At 43.7% G+C, this 14,404-nt stretch overlaps 1 protein-coding gene across 1 annotated transcript in view; it reads left to right on the top strand.

Moving 5' to 3' along the window:
- LOC106576559 (protein piccolo) overlaps positions 1–14,066 on the top strand; it is a 96,745-nt gene extending 82,679 nt beyond the window's left edge. The window contains exons 17-26 of the mRNA XM_045698653.1: positions 82–175; positions 334–405; positions 584–884; positions 1,547–1,768; positions 3,024–3,266; positions 5,133–5,271; positions 5,370–5,431; positions 7,196–7,330; positions 7,627–7,772; positions 10,327–14,066. Of these exons, the coding sequence (XP_045554609.1) occupies positions 82–175; positions 334–405; positions 584–884; positions 1,547–1,768; positions 3,024–3,266; positions 5,133–5,271; positions 5,370–5,431; positions 7,196–7,330; positions 7,627–7,772; positions 10,327–10,470 (1,558 nt within the window). The 3' untranslated portion in view covers positions 10,471–14,066. The remainder of the gene's footprint in view (positions 1–81; positions 176–333; positions 406–583; positions 885–1,546; positions 1,769–3,023; positions 3,267–5,132; positions 5,272–5,369; positions 5,432–7,195; positions 7,331–7,626; positions 7,773–10,326) is intronic.
- Positions 14,067–14,404: the final 338 nt, after the last annotated feature.

Here is a 14,404-nt window from a genome sequence, read left to right as displayed (position 1 = left end):
GTGTGTGTGGTTGTGTGTGTGTGTGTGTGTGTATATATATATACCTTGCTAATGGCCTGCTCTGTCTGTGTGTGATTCCAGTGCTGAGAATAAGAGGAGATCAAAACAAGCTGGCCAGAGTCTGAACCCAGAGTGGAACCAGACTGTTATCTATAAGAACATCCACCTGGAACAGGTACTGGTACAGTATCACTAACTGCTTTTGGAATAACCACAATGTCCTGTGTGTTTCACGTGTGTTGGTTACTGTGAATACTGCATTTGTGAGTTTAGAGGAATAATTGTGTGTGTGTGTGTGTGTGTGTGTGTGTGTGTGTGTGTGGTGTGTTTCAGCTGAGGAAGAAGCTGCTGGAGGTGAGCGTGTGGGACTACGACAAGTGCTCCTCCAACGATTTTCTGGGAGAGGTGAGAGAGAGAGACATGCATTTTGTCCATAGCACTTCTGTGAGGGTGACATACATTACTGTGATGCTGCTGTCAGTTACCTATAAGTAGCAGCCATCCACTATGTGAGGTTGATGTTAAAGGGGATGTGTGTGGGTGTTCTTGATGTTAAAGGGGATGTGTGTGGGTGTTCTTCTAGGTGTTGATGGACCTGTCCAACACAGCTAACATGGATAACGTCCCACGCTGGCTCCCTCTGAAGGAACAGAGTGAGGGAGAGCACCACCGGCGCTCCCTTTCAGCCCAGGGGCGCCAGCACTCCCCCAAGCCCCCCTCGCAGCACGCCTCCCCCAAAACCCCCGCCCACGGTAACCAGGACTCCCCCAAGCCCCCCTCGCAGCACGCCTCCCCCAAAACCCCCGCCCACGGGAACCAGGACTCGCCCAAGTCGTCGGTCATCAAGAGCCGGAGCCACGGGATCTTCCCTGATCCAGCCAAGGGTAGGAGAGGTTCTGTCTTTCCCTTCCCTCTGACCTCTTAGTCATCATGAACAGCCTACCCTACTCCTTTCTCTCTATCTGTACCTGTTCTGGTTCTCTCTCCCTTTCTCCCTCTCTCCCTTGTTCTCTCTCTCTCTCTCTCGTTTTCTCTAGCTGTCTTTGTTTCTCTCTCTCTGTCTGCCTATCTATCTCTCTGCCTGTCGCTCTCTTTCTCTCTGTCTCTCTTTCTATCCCTCTCTGTCTTCTCTCTCTCTCACTATTCAGACTCACCCATTATAGCTTTGGATTCATGCTCTTTGCTTTGCCATGTTTTTATTTTCTGCTGTTGCCATGACTCCACTCAGCTCAGACTTTTCCTACTCTCAGCTTCCTCCATTCCCGTCCTTACACAACATGGCCATGGAAGGCTTTGAAAACAACCCCCACCTCCTCAGTCTTAACCCTTAACTTAATTGGAAAACCCCAAATTTAAGTGGAAAACTTATGTGGCCCAAACAATTGGAAAATACCCACTTCCAAAGGGTCATTTAAACAGGGCGCTACAGAATGTGGCATGTAGCTTAGTAGCTATCTAGCCCTGATGTAAAAATAGAAGAGCACAACAACAGATGGTAGCTTTAATGGTAATAATAGATGGTAATTGGTGAATTTGGTTGTTCTAGACACGCAGGTGCCCACTATTGAGAAATCTCACAGTAGCCCCGGCACATCGAAGCCTTCCCCGTCCGAGGGCCACAGCCAACATACGCCACGTGCGGCTCCACGTGCGGCGCCTCGCAAAAGTGCAAGGCAACACCAGCAGGATGGCGACGGCGGTGTCGCTGTAGCAACGGGTGAAGCTCCGGCTCCGCAGCAACAGCACCGCCTCCAACCAAGTAAAAGACGCAAATAAAGCCTCCGCAGCATGGCCGCCTTGCGCTCATCTGTTCCCCTTCTGTCCACTTTCAGCTGTTTTCTTTGTTTTCTCTTTTTTCCACTTTTCCTTTTTTTTCCCCCTCCTTTTTTTATTTTTCCTACTTCTGGTGCCTTCCGTACTCCCCCCCTCTCACTGCTTCTCTTCTGTATGTTCCCACGGTGTGTAGATCCAGCATCACACTTACCGTATTCTAGCACTTCTTGTTTTAGAGTTTACACTTAAGTTTACTCCTAAGTTTACCCTGTTTCAATGAACCTCCAGGGCCACAAAGATTGCTGTTAAAAACATTTTATACTTCATTGGTTAAAAGTTTGATAAAAGGGAAATATACAATTACTACAATTAAACTAACGTTTCTAAAAACAGACACTAAACCCTCTGTTAAATGATGTCATAAATTGGAACTAAACGTTTAAATAACGAATCATAAGGTTGCAGGCTTAATCATCCTCCCTTTGTTTCAAACATTCTTTTAAATGTTCTTGTATTATTTAATTTTGTAAGACAGTTAACACAATGTCACAGAATGACAGCGATGATCTTAAACAAGACTGACTCCCGACAAACAAGTAGGGCTTTTGAAAAGTCACTTTGGGACCACTTGTGAATCAGTGTCTGAACACAGCACCACTGCCAGAGCTCTCACATGACTAATCAAGCCAATGACTGCCATGGTACACACAGTAGACTCAGTAGATTAGTAGACACAGTATATTTTATTCCGTTTGGATTAGTCATGGCATCATGGTCTAAGAGAGGGAAGGCTAGGAATTACACTTAGATATCACTTGAATCGTTTCAACTACCTGATCCAAGCATTTACAACGATGAACTCAGAAGAAAGTCTCCCAACCTAACCCTCTCCTTCCGTTTAAATTTCATTATCCCTTTTTTTCCCTGTGTTTTGGACTTATTTTGGTTTCTGTTTTATACCAAAATGGCCGGCTTTCTGAAGCTACTCCACTCGGATATGGCTGTGCATGCAGTCCGCTGCCCCTCTCCCACCCACACTTTTTTTTTTTTTTTTGACCACAATGCACATCAGTAGACGCCCCACCCCTATGTGATGTGGAGGGCCGGGGCGACTGTGCACCGCGCACTGTGGCTGCATGTGACTGACAGTAAAGCTGGTTTCAATGGTGATGATATTCCTGCTTTCTGAGTCTCCATCTTGCCCGCCCCCTGCCCCCGGCCTTGACCTCTGCCCTCTACCCCCTTGGCGTGACCCTGTCCCGCGCCTGCGCCCCTTATGCCCTCCAGTCTCCTACCCCCCAGCCCAAAGAGGCCGCCTCTCCCTGAGGCACCACAGACACACCATAGTGGGCGTGCTCACCATTCAGAAAGCCCAATCCGATTCGCTCCCGCCCTGCCGGGCCTGGCAGCATCGGCCAATGGGATCCAAGCAGACGGCAGACACCTGACCTTCAGGAAAGCCATGTCTGAAGAGAGGCCACAGAGGGAAGGAGGTGAGAGTCGCACGTCTCTGTCGTGTGACTGACTGCAAAGATTGTTGCAGCCGGAGAGAGACAGGCTGGGATACTACTAACGCACACCTGCAGAAAGAGAGCGATCTGACACAATACAACAGACAGAAAGAGATCTGACACAATACAACAGACAGAAAGGGATATTAGGAGAGATTGTGACCAGAGAGAAAGCGAGAGAGAAAGAGCTAACACACAGCCACACAGCCAGCCACACAGCCAGAGATTCATGCAGCGAGACACAATTTCTTAATGACCGCGGACACAGTTTGCTAATACCAGGAAATAGACTATCAATCCAGGGCTCCGGCATTGTTCCCTAACAATAAATCAGGCTTTGACAGCAATTACCATAAAACCATTAAGCAATAAGGCCCGAGGGGGTGTGGTATATGGCCAATATACCACGGTTAAGGGCTGTTCATAAGCCCAACGCAATGCGGAGTGCTAGGACACAGCCATTAGCCGTGGTATATTGGCCATATATCACAAACCCCCGAGGTTCTTTATTGCTATTATAAACTTGTTACCAACGTCATTAGAGCAGTACAAATAAATGTTTTGTCATACCCATGGTATACGGTCTGATATAACACGGCTGTCAGCCAATCAGCATTCAGGGCAGTTTATAATACTTTATAAAGTACCTGTACACTTTTTTACTCCGTTTTTCCCTTGGGTCATTAAATGGTATTAGCAAACGTTTATTTTTTCTTATCGTGTCGAGAGGCCTGAGAGAAGAGCGTCGGCATAGATCCAGTTTCATGTCACGTGACTCACACATCCCACGCCACGCCATTCACAACCAACCAGTCATACTCTATATCTATCTCACCACTGCACTTATGTAACAGAGGTGGTTTTGTGTGTAACCTTGCCAGACCTAAAGAAGTGATTTGAACTTGTTTTGGCATTTAGATCTCAGAGCTAATGCCTAGGCTTTAGCTCAGCTGGCTAACACAGTCTTGTGGAACAAAGAAGACCCAGGTCAAACCCAGTCAGTTACACACTTACTTACTGTAGAAGTTGCTGTGAATATAAACAGTGCATTTATTATACGTAACTTTTGCAAAGCAAACACATAAATAGGCATTTAAACAATTCAAGTTTTGAAACTACGATCAGTTACTAAGATATAATTGTGATGATTGCATAACAAATGTAAAATTGCTTATAAGTAACGTTACGTCAATGTGTTTTAGAGTAAGATGATTAGTTAGCCCCACAAATCAGAGACACACACGTAGTCCAACATTTAGATTACTAACGCGTAATAGGGTCTGTGGGTCTTTTGTTTGGTCTGTTGTGAACATATTTATGTTGCTTAATGTTTGATTCTGTTTCTCTGGATCGTTATGTGTCTATGTCCTTGTGTTCTCTCTGTGTGTCCAATGATGAATCCGTTTGAAAAGGTTGTCCTGTTTATGTGTGAGGGATGATACTGTATGTATGTTACTACATCTGCCCATTCATGTATGCTTCATGCCTGTCTTCTATAGTATTGTGGTGCTATTTATAATAACAATTTGGTGTGTTTTGGGGGAGAGGTGTTGGCTGCCCTTATTCTGTAGATAAGACACACACACACACACACACACACACACCATGTTATGTCACGTAAAGTGGAAGAGCTATACATCACACTCAAAGTGCTAAATAATATATAATATGGTAACAGTAGGCATGGGTGGTGTAATACTATATAAAAATGGAACCAAAGGAGACAGTTACCCAGGCCTTTATTGAGACCTATAGTGCACCCACATAAGGCAGTACATTCTCAACCAGGCCTATATAGGGCTCCCTCTCTCTCTCTCTCATGACTTGTGTGGTCCAATCTCCATACAGCACGGCCCGGCAGGTCCGGCGACGCCCCGGTAACAGCCGCCTCATTGGACAGCGGTCTGAGTGGCAGTGCTTACAGCCTATTGGAGGATGAGGGTGGGACTAATGCCGTGGACAGTGCCATCTTCCAGGTCCCTCGGTTGTGAGTTTGGTTATTGTATATACTGTAGTTTACATCCTAATGTTTTGTGCACTCAGTGTATATATTTCTGTATTTTGATATGATCTTGTTCCGGACAGTGGGAAGATTCCAAATGGCACCGACGTGATGATGTCACCAATGGGCCATATGGACTCTGAGGGTAAGTCACAGTGGCGTGTGTGTGTGTGTGTGTGTGTGTTTGTGTGTGTGTGTGCGTGTGTGTGTATAGCACCTGGAGGTGGAAGTGTAATTCTATGGTGTGCATGCATGTGTGTGTATAGGTGTGAGTATGTCCTTGTGAGCTTCAGTGTGTACAATATGTGTCAACACCTCCCTCAGATATAACTATGGTTAGCTGGTCTGCTCTCTAGGGCAGGTTTAGTTGAACCCCAGTGTGAGTGTTATGATTGGTGTGAAGTCATAAGTCATCAAGAAGTGACAGCACCAGTCACATTCATCTGACCTTATGAGCATACTTCATACAGTACTGACACGTGTCATGGAAGGAACACTCTAGTGATCAGAGGAGGAAGGGGAGGACCATCATCGTTATTGAATTTCATAAAAATAGTGAAACATTAAAAAAGTTATCCTTTTTAGATAAAACAATACTAAATATATTCACGTCACCAAATCATTTATTAAAACACTGTTTTGCAATGAAGGTCTACAGTAGCCTCAACAGCACTCTGTAGGGTAGCACCATGGTGTAGCCAGAGGACAGCTAGCTTCCGTCCCCCTCTGGGTACATTGTCTTCAATAAAAAAACCTAGGAGGCTATTGGTTCTCGCCACATTCCATAGACTTACACAGTAATTATCTTCCAGAGGATGTCCTCCAACCTATCAGAGCTCTTGTAGTATGAACAAATTAATTTCTTTAAAAATGAAGGAGAGCGATATATTTAGTTGCATTTTTTTCACTTTCACTTAGCTAGCGAATGCAGCTAGCTAGTTTAGCCTACTCAAACAAACCGGCTCAAACAGAGAGGGATGCAATGTTAGCTAGCTGGATATGGCTATCCAACACTGGAACTTTTCCAAGTCAAGGTAAGCTTTTGGTTTTATTAATTTATTGCCACAGGGGCCCGCCGGTGACTGCTAAACTGCTTGCTGCTGACTGTACACTGTACTGCATGATTATAGCGGGTTTACTAACGCATTAGTTCTAGTAGCTTTGTTGACTATGACGTTAATATGGTGACAATGATGTAGGCCGTGTGTAGCAGTTAGCTGTTATGATATGAATGTTTGGCTTGGAAAGTTTTTTTTGCCTGGTCACAGGCAGCTAATGTGTTGTGCACTGAAGTCCACAAGCGAAGGGAAAAGGTGAGAGGAGGAGAGCATGTAGATGTGATAAGGGATTATACAACGATCAAAGGGATCAAAGTTAACTGTGTTTGCATGTGATTACGGGTGTATTCATTCCGCCGATTCTGTTGAAAAAACGTTTCTTAACCGGAAGCAAACGGAACGAAACGGGGATCAACATACCTGAATTTGTCCAATGAAAACTCTTATATTCAACTGTTGGACTAATGATTACACCCTAGCTCAGCTAGAGGCAGGCAAGAGTGAATGTGTCAATGTCTGTCACTTTGATTACTCAAATTTCTCTCCACCTGTGCACCTACATTGTAAACTTGCATTCACAGACTAGGTTGTAGCAACCTCATGATGGGTATAGGGAAAATGTTAGTATCATGTAGTAGCTAAACCTATTGCTGTTACATTGAGCTGGGTGAATGGAATATGAATGACAGTCATCCAATATGCAGTAATGGAAATAAGGCCATACTTGTAAAAAAAATGTGCGTCCTCCCTCATCTTTAAACGGCTCCGACCTCCACCGGTGTTGTGTGTGTGTGTGTGTGTGTGTGTGTGTGTGTGTGTGTGTGTGTGTGTGTGTGTGTGTGTGTGTGTAGGAAAGACCCAGGTAATGGGAGAGATCAAGATAGCTCTGAGGAAGGAGCTGAAGACAGAGGGAGACCAGCTGGTGTTGGAGATTCTCCAGTGCAGAAACATCACCTACAAGTTCAAGTCTCCAGACCACCTGCCAGGTACTGCTATATGCACATGTACATTACACACAAACATGTACACACACACACACACACACACGTTTACACACTCATGTCGATGCACATTCGCTCGCACACACACGAACACTCAAACTGTACAGATACATGTGAATTCAGGTACACGCACACACACACACTCACACACACACACACACACACACACACACACACACACACACACACACACACACACACACCTGTTTCAGAAAATGGAAGACAACTCTTTTGTGACAAATGTAGTGTCTGCTCATATGTCTGTGTGTGTGTGTCTACAGACCTCTATGTGAAGCTGTATGTGGTGAACATTGCGACCCAGAAGAGGATCATCAAGAAGAAGACCCGGGTATGTCGTCACGACCGTGAGCCCTCCTTCAACGAGACCTTCAGATTCTGCATGAACCCCACCGGCCACTCTCTGCAGGTCTGTCTGTCTGTCTGTCTGTCTGTCTGTCTGTCTGTCTGTCTGTCTGTCTGTCTGTCTGTCTGTCTGTCTGTCTGTCTGTCTGTCTGTCTGTCTGTCTGTCTGTCTGTCTGTCTGTCTGTCTGTCTGTCTGTCTGTCTGTCTGTCTGTCTGTCTGTCCTGCCTGCCTGCCTGCCTGCCTGAATGTCTATTTACCTCATGCATCTCTTTCCTTGTCTTAGATACTGTTATTTTTCTTGTCTTAGATACTGTTATATGTCATTTAAAGTATAATATGTAGGATGCTCGTATGTGTGCTGTACTGCTGCCCCTATATCACATGCTCTGTGTGTCACACTGGATATGAGCTCTTGTGACAGAAAGTTACATTCATTCGAGTAGCCAGCTCCCATGCACGCAATGTTTGGTCCTGGTTACCAAGAATACTCTGGATCAAAGTGTCTGCTTGATGTCTGTTCTAAACAGGACTCTTCTCTCTCAAATCAAATCACATGCGCAGAATACAACAGGTGTAGACCTTACAGTGAAATGCTTACTTACAAGCCCTTAACCAACAATGCAGTTTTAAGAAAATACAAAAAAAATACCTAAAATTAAAAAGTCAGAGATAAGAATAACAAATAATTAAAGAGCAGCAGTAAATAACAGTAGCGAGGCTATATACAGGGGGTACTGGTACAGAGTCAATGTGCGGGGGCACCGGTGTCGAGGTAATTGAGGTAATATGTACATGTACAGTACTGTAGGTAGAGTTATTAAAGTGACTATGCATAATAACAGAGAGTAGCAGCAGCGTGGGGGGGCAATGCAAATAGTTGGGGTAGCCATTTGATTAGCTGTTCAGGAGTCTTATGGCTTGGGGGTAGAAGCTATGTAGAAGCTTTTTGGACCTAGACTTGGCGCTCCGGTACTCTGTCCAGCTCTTCCTGGTGTCTAACTCTTCTCTGTCCAGCTCTTCCTGGTGTCTAACTCTTCTCTGTCCAGCTCTTCCTGGTGTCTAACTCTTCTCTGTCCAGCTCTTCCTGGTGTCTAACTCTTCTCTGTCCAGCTCTTCCTGGTGTCTAACTCTTCTCTGTCCAGCTCTTCCTGGTGTCTAACTCTTCTCTGTCCAGCTCTTCCTGGTGTCTAACTCTTCTCTCTCCTCTGTCCAGCTCTTCCTGGTGTCTAACTCTTCTCTCTCCTCTGTCCAGCTCTTCCTGGTGTCTAACTCTTCTCTCCCCTCTGTCCAGCTCTTCCTGGTGTCTAACTCTTCTCTCTCCTCTGTCCAGCTCTTCCTGGTGTCTAACTCTTCTCTCTCCTCTGTCCAGCTCTTCCTGGTGTCTAACTCTTCTCTCTCCTCTGTCCAGCTATTCCTGGTGTCTAACTCTTCTCTCTCCTCTGTCCAGCTATTCCTGGTGTCTAACTCTTCTCTCTCCTCTGTCCAGCTCTTCCTGGTGTCTAACTCTTCTCTCCCCTCTGTCCAGCTCTTCCTGGTGTCTAACTCTTCTCTCTCCTCTGTCAGCTCTTCCTGGTGTCTAACTCTTCTCTCTCCTCTGTCCAGCTCTTCCTGGTGTCTAACTCTTCTCTCTCCTCTGTCCAGCTATTCCTGGTGTCTAACTCTTCTCTCCTCTGTCCAGCTTGACACCCTGGTGTCATTCTTCTCTCTGCCTCTGTCCAGCTCTTCCTGGTGTCTAACTCTTCTCTCTCCTCTGTCCAGCTCTTCCTGGTGTCTAACTCTTCTCTCTCCTCTGTCCAGCTCTTCCTGGTGTCTAACTCTTCTCTCTCCTCTGTCCAGCTATTCCTGGTGTCTAACTCTTCTCTCTCCTCTGTCCAGCTATTCCTGGTGTCTAACTCTTCTCTCTCCTCTGTCCAGCTCTTCCTGGTGTCTAACTCTTCTCTCCCCTCTGTCCAGCTCTTCCTGGTGTCTAACTCTTCTCTCTCCTCTGTCCAGCTCTTCCTGGTGTCTAACTCTTCTCTCTCCTCTGTCCAGCTCTTCCTGGTGTCTAACTCTTCTCTCTCCTCTGTCCAGCTATTCCTGGTGTCTAACTCTTCTCTCTCCTCTGTCCAGCTATTCCTGGTGTCTAACTCTTCTCTCCCCTCTGTCCAGCTCTTCCTGGTGTCTAACTTTTCTCTCTCCTCTGTCCAGCTCTTCCTGGTGTCTCACTCTTCTCTCTCCTCTGTCCAGCTCTTCCTGGTGTCTAACTCTTCTCTCTCCTCTGTCCAGCTCTTCCTGGTGTCTCACTCTTCTCTCTCCTCTGTCCAGCCCTTCCTGGTGTCTAACTCTTCTCTCTCCTCTGTCCAGCTCTTCCTGGTGTCTAACTCTTCTCTCTCCTCTGTCCAGCTCTTCCTGGTGTCTAACTCTTCTCTCCCCTCTGTCCAGCTCTTCCTGGTGTCTAACTCTTCTCTCCCCTCTGTCCAGCTCTTCCTGGTGTCTAACTCTTCTCTCTCCTCTGTCCAGCTCTTCCTGGTGTCTAACTCTTCTCTCTCCTCTGTCCAGCTCTTCCTGGTGTCTAACCCTTCTCTCCCCTCTGTCCAGCTCTTCCTGGTGTCTAACTCTTCTCTCTCCTCTGTCCAGCTCTTCCTGGTGTCCAATGGGGGGAAGTTCATTAAGAAGACCCTGATCGGAGAGGCCTACATCTGGCTGGATAAGGTGGACGTGCGGAAGCGAGTGGTCAGCTGGCACAAACTGCTGGCTAGCTCTGCTCAGATCCACTCCTAAAGAACCTACTATTAATCTTGTCTATTCTATAGGCTCTTAACTCACAGAGAGAAAGACGAGGAGGCTAGGGCGCTCGAGTTTACTGTCTCCATCATTGATCCACTCTTTATGGACCTACTGAACATACTCACAGGTCCACCATTGGGGTGGGGGTGAGGACCGTTAGGGTGCGGGAGTTAGACATCTCTTACGTATCCTGTGGATCTTGAGTTTTGGTGTCAAGGGTCAGGGGTCAGCGTTTGAATTGCTTGAGCTGTGACTGGGGATTGGGGAGAGAACCTTTGTTTGACATGCATTTGGCGATAAGGGTAGTGGGGAGGAAGTAGGTATGTGTTTACAGGAAATTAACTTGTGTTTACAGGAAGTAGTGTAGCCAGGGGAGGGAGCAGGACATTGAGGCAACAAAGCAAGAACAGAATCAACCAGGTATTACACACACGCTCACACACACAGTCACAAACACATTCAAACACACCACAAAGAAAGATGATCATAAGAGACTGACACATAAATACAGGGGATGGACACGTTTAGATTCTCTCATTGCTTTATTTGACTGGAGATGTTTTTATTTATGAATGAAATTATAACTACCTGTGGATTCCCCTCATGGCATTCTATATTGTTAGAAGAATTTAATTCATTTATGAAGCATTTTGGGAATTAAATGTTGAAGATGTATTCTATGGAGATTGCACCTCTTATTTTTGTATTATAATTATGATTATTAGAGTTTTATTGATTATTCTCCTCAATTGTTTAAGTACTGAATGATGAATGAAGAATTTTGAATCCAGGGACGCACAGTATATTTTGTGACATACTCTCACTTTAATTCTAATTGTCCATTTGAAATGACTCCCTCATCTGGCCCTTGACAAGCATGTTTTTACATTTTGGGACAACAATATTTCCCTTTCTCTTCTTTCTCTAGATGTAAATTTAGATGCTGATATATCAGATATATTATATAAACATTGTTCTAAGTATAATTGGTGTGGTTTAAACAGACTGGGTAGTCTTGTGCACAGGGTCATGTTTATTAGGCACCAAATGGAAGAAAACAGACTGAAACAAGGAGGTGACTACCTGCTGTTGTCCAGGAAGAAATGCTCATTTTAGTTTTCAGTTGCAAAATGTTTTCTGTTGGGTGACCTAATGAACGTGACAGTGAAAAGTTGCACTTTGTATATAGTTGAGTACACTGTCGTTGTGAGAGATAAATAGATATATTCTTATCACAGACAATCCGTTGTGGATGATTGTGGCTTAATGTATTATTTTGGAATGTGAAATATTGGGCACAGGTTTTAGCTGTGATTCAAGCCTGGTTTTTCTCCTAGTAAGATTCACAGTGAACTACTATGCATAAGACTAGCGTAGTTCTGACTTCTCCTTACATTCACACATTTGAAATATCGCTTCACATGCACACTGTCATGTTTTACTTAGCACTTTGTCAAGTTATGGAATGTATAGATGAATATACAGTATGTCCCCACTCGTAGAGAAATATAATATATATATATATATATATATATAAATAAGTATATCAAATGAATATATTAAATAAATGATATAGTCATATATTATAGTAATATAATATAGTTGACCATATAGTATAGTAAAGTGTGTCCCATGGTTCATATATCAGGGTCCCCTCCAAACAGTTGTCTATCTATACATTGGATGGGTGGGTGGGGTGGGGGAGTTAGTGGATGCGGTATGCTTTGGACTGTTTCTGTTGGTGTGTCTATCTCCATCACATGTCTAGGTACAAACTATCCTATTGGGGTTCTCTGTTTGTCTATGGGGAGAGGTTGGTAGCTGGGGCTATTGTTTGTAGATGAGTTCAATCAAAGTTGCTTTGATTAAGAAATGCTACAATGATTACATTTTGGTATGTTTGTCATAGTCCTGGTGACACATTATTTTGCTATGGGCGGGTGTGCATCTCTAAGCTATGGACTTGTGAGATTTGAAGATGTGTAACATGGCTTTCAGTTGAAAGGACACACTCAGAGTGATGTCCTGCCTAGGGTCAAAGTGTGTTGGTTTGATAGTGACCTTTTGACCTTTGATCTTTGCCAAACATTGACCAAACACCACAGGTTCTATCCAGCTGATTCTATGCAACATAGACTTCGTGTTGTGACTGTGTCTGAATTATATGAGTCGATCTAGATTCTACAGTCTGAGTTAGCAATGCATTTTAGGGGACAATGGGTTATTCTGTTTGTGTATTGTGCACATGTATATTTTTTTTACTGCCTTCAAGTTTGGGAATGAATAAGAACATATAGCTCTTAAAATTAGATTTTTATAAGTATGCTTTCTCATACTGTTAAATGCAACTTTATTTATTGCACATAAGCTGTTGTTTTCATATGTTTTTTACATCATCAAATGTTATATGTACAGTACATAGCTAATTGGAAAGGTATTTTGTTTTCAGCAAAATTATCCGGTGCTTGTATTTCAACCCAGGAACTCGGTCTTCAGCCCAATGTCCCAGCAGACTCATACACACACACACACACACACACACACACACACACACACACACACACACAGTAGTGACTCTTCACATAGACTAGAATCTAAGGAGACACTTTCTTAACACCAGAGACACATTCCCACCAGATTCCAGCTTTTCACAGAGTTTTTACGCACCCCCACTTTTAAATAGTTTTATTTTTCCAGTATATATGTCATTTGAAAAAGGACCAAAAAAAGTTGAACAATGTAATGACTTGATGTTCTATCTAAAATGGTTACCCACCTGAGATGGATCCTTTTTGATACAAGCGTGGGTGAGTAGTTTCTCCGTACCACACCATGCATGGCCAAGTCCTCCTGAAAGTGACCTCCCTTTCCTGTGTGTGGTCTAGCTAAGATATATACACACACACACACACACACACACACACACACACACACACACACACACACACACACACACACACGGAAATGCCATCTCTTTATTTCCTACCTTGTAAGTACATATTTTTTTTTCTACAAGAGGAAACCGAAAGATTTCCTTGATATCTGACATTAACGCATATGATCACGGGATGAAAACACAAGCAGTATGTTACTCTCTTGACATGGCAGAATACCTACAGGAGTTAGATGGAGTAAAGACCTTATAAACCTTGTCCTTACACCGGACACAACAGAGTTTTACCAGAGTATACAAACACTGACAAACCTTATCTTATCAACACAAGTAGTTGCAGGAGAATTTAAATGTGCTCACAACAATGGATGTTGCATGTTTAGTTGGTGGTTCGTTCATACTATTTTTGTGTCCAGAAATTCTATTTAAAAAGAAAGATAGACAGAGAGATCAAACGTTACGAGGGGAACGAAATTCTGAAGACTAATTCTCCGATTATTTAAAGATGTATGTTGACTGTACAAAGATTATGCTTGTAAAATCCGTCTGGTTTTCCACTTCTATGTAAACAGAAAAATCTAATGTCATGGTTTTGTGATTGTACACAGGAGGTATTGATAAATTATGCAAATTGTGCTGTAAAAACAACGGCTGTTGCCCCAAGTCTAAATATTAAATATCTGTACAAAGAAAACAAGATGGGTGTTTCTTTGTATATTGATTTCCTGACAATGTTTTTGTATGTGATATGTGATGCTACCTATGCATACATCTACCAAGGCATTCCAACATAATATAATCTAAAGTGTGTAGCATATTATACAGCCATCTCAGTTTATTTAATCATTATTGTTCTGTCAAATCCAAAAAGTATATTCATCTCATACTCGTCTTGTTGGCCTGCTGATTATAATACAAGCAACGAACACTGAAGTACTGAAAATTAATATGGAAAAGTTGATCACCTTGTTAACCCTTTAAAGCCCAATGTTACATATATGTAACAGTGTCTTTAAACACCTGGTAAAGTGTCTG

The sequence above is a fragment of the Salmo salar genome, chromosome ssa17, assembly GCF_905237065.1.
Source record: "Salmo salar chromosome ssa17, Ssal_v3.1, whole genome shotgun sequence".
NCBI lineage: Eukaryota > Metazoa > Chordata > Actinopteri > Salmoniformes > Salmonidae > Salmo > Salmo salar.
Note: the sequence above shows the minus strand (reverse complement) of the source record. Positions and strands in the feature narration are given on the sequence as shown.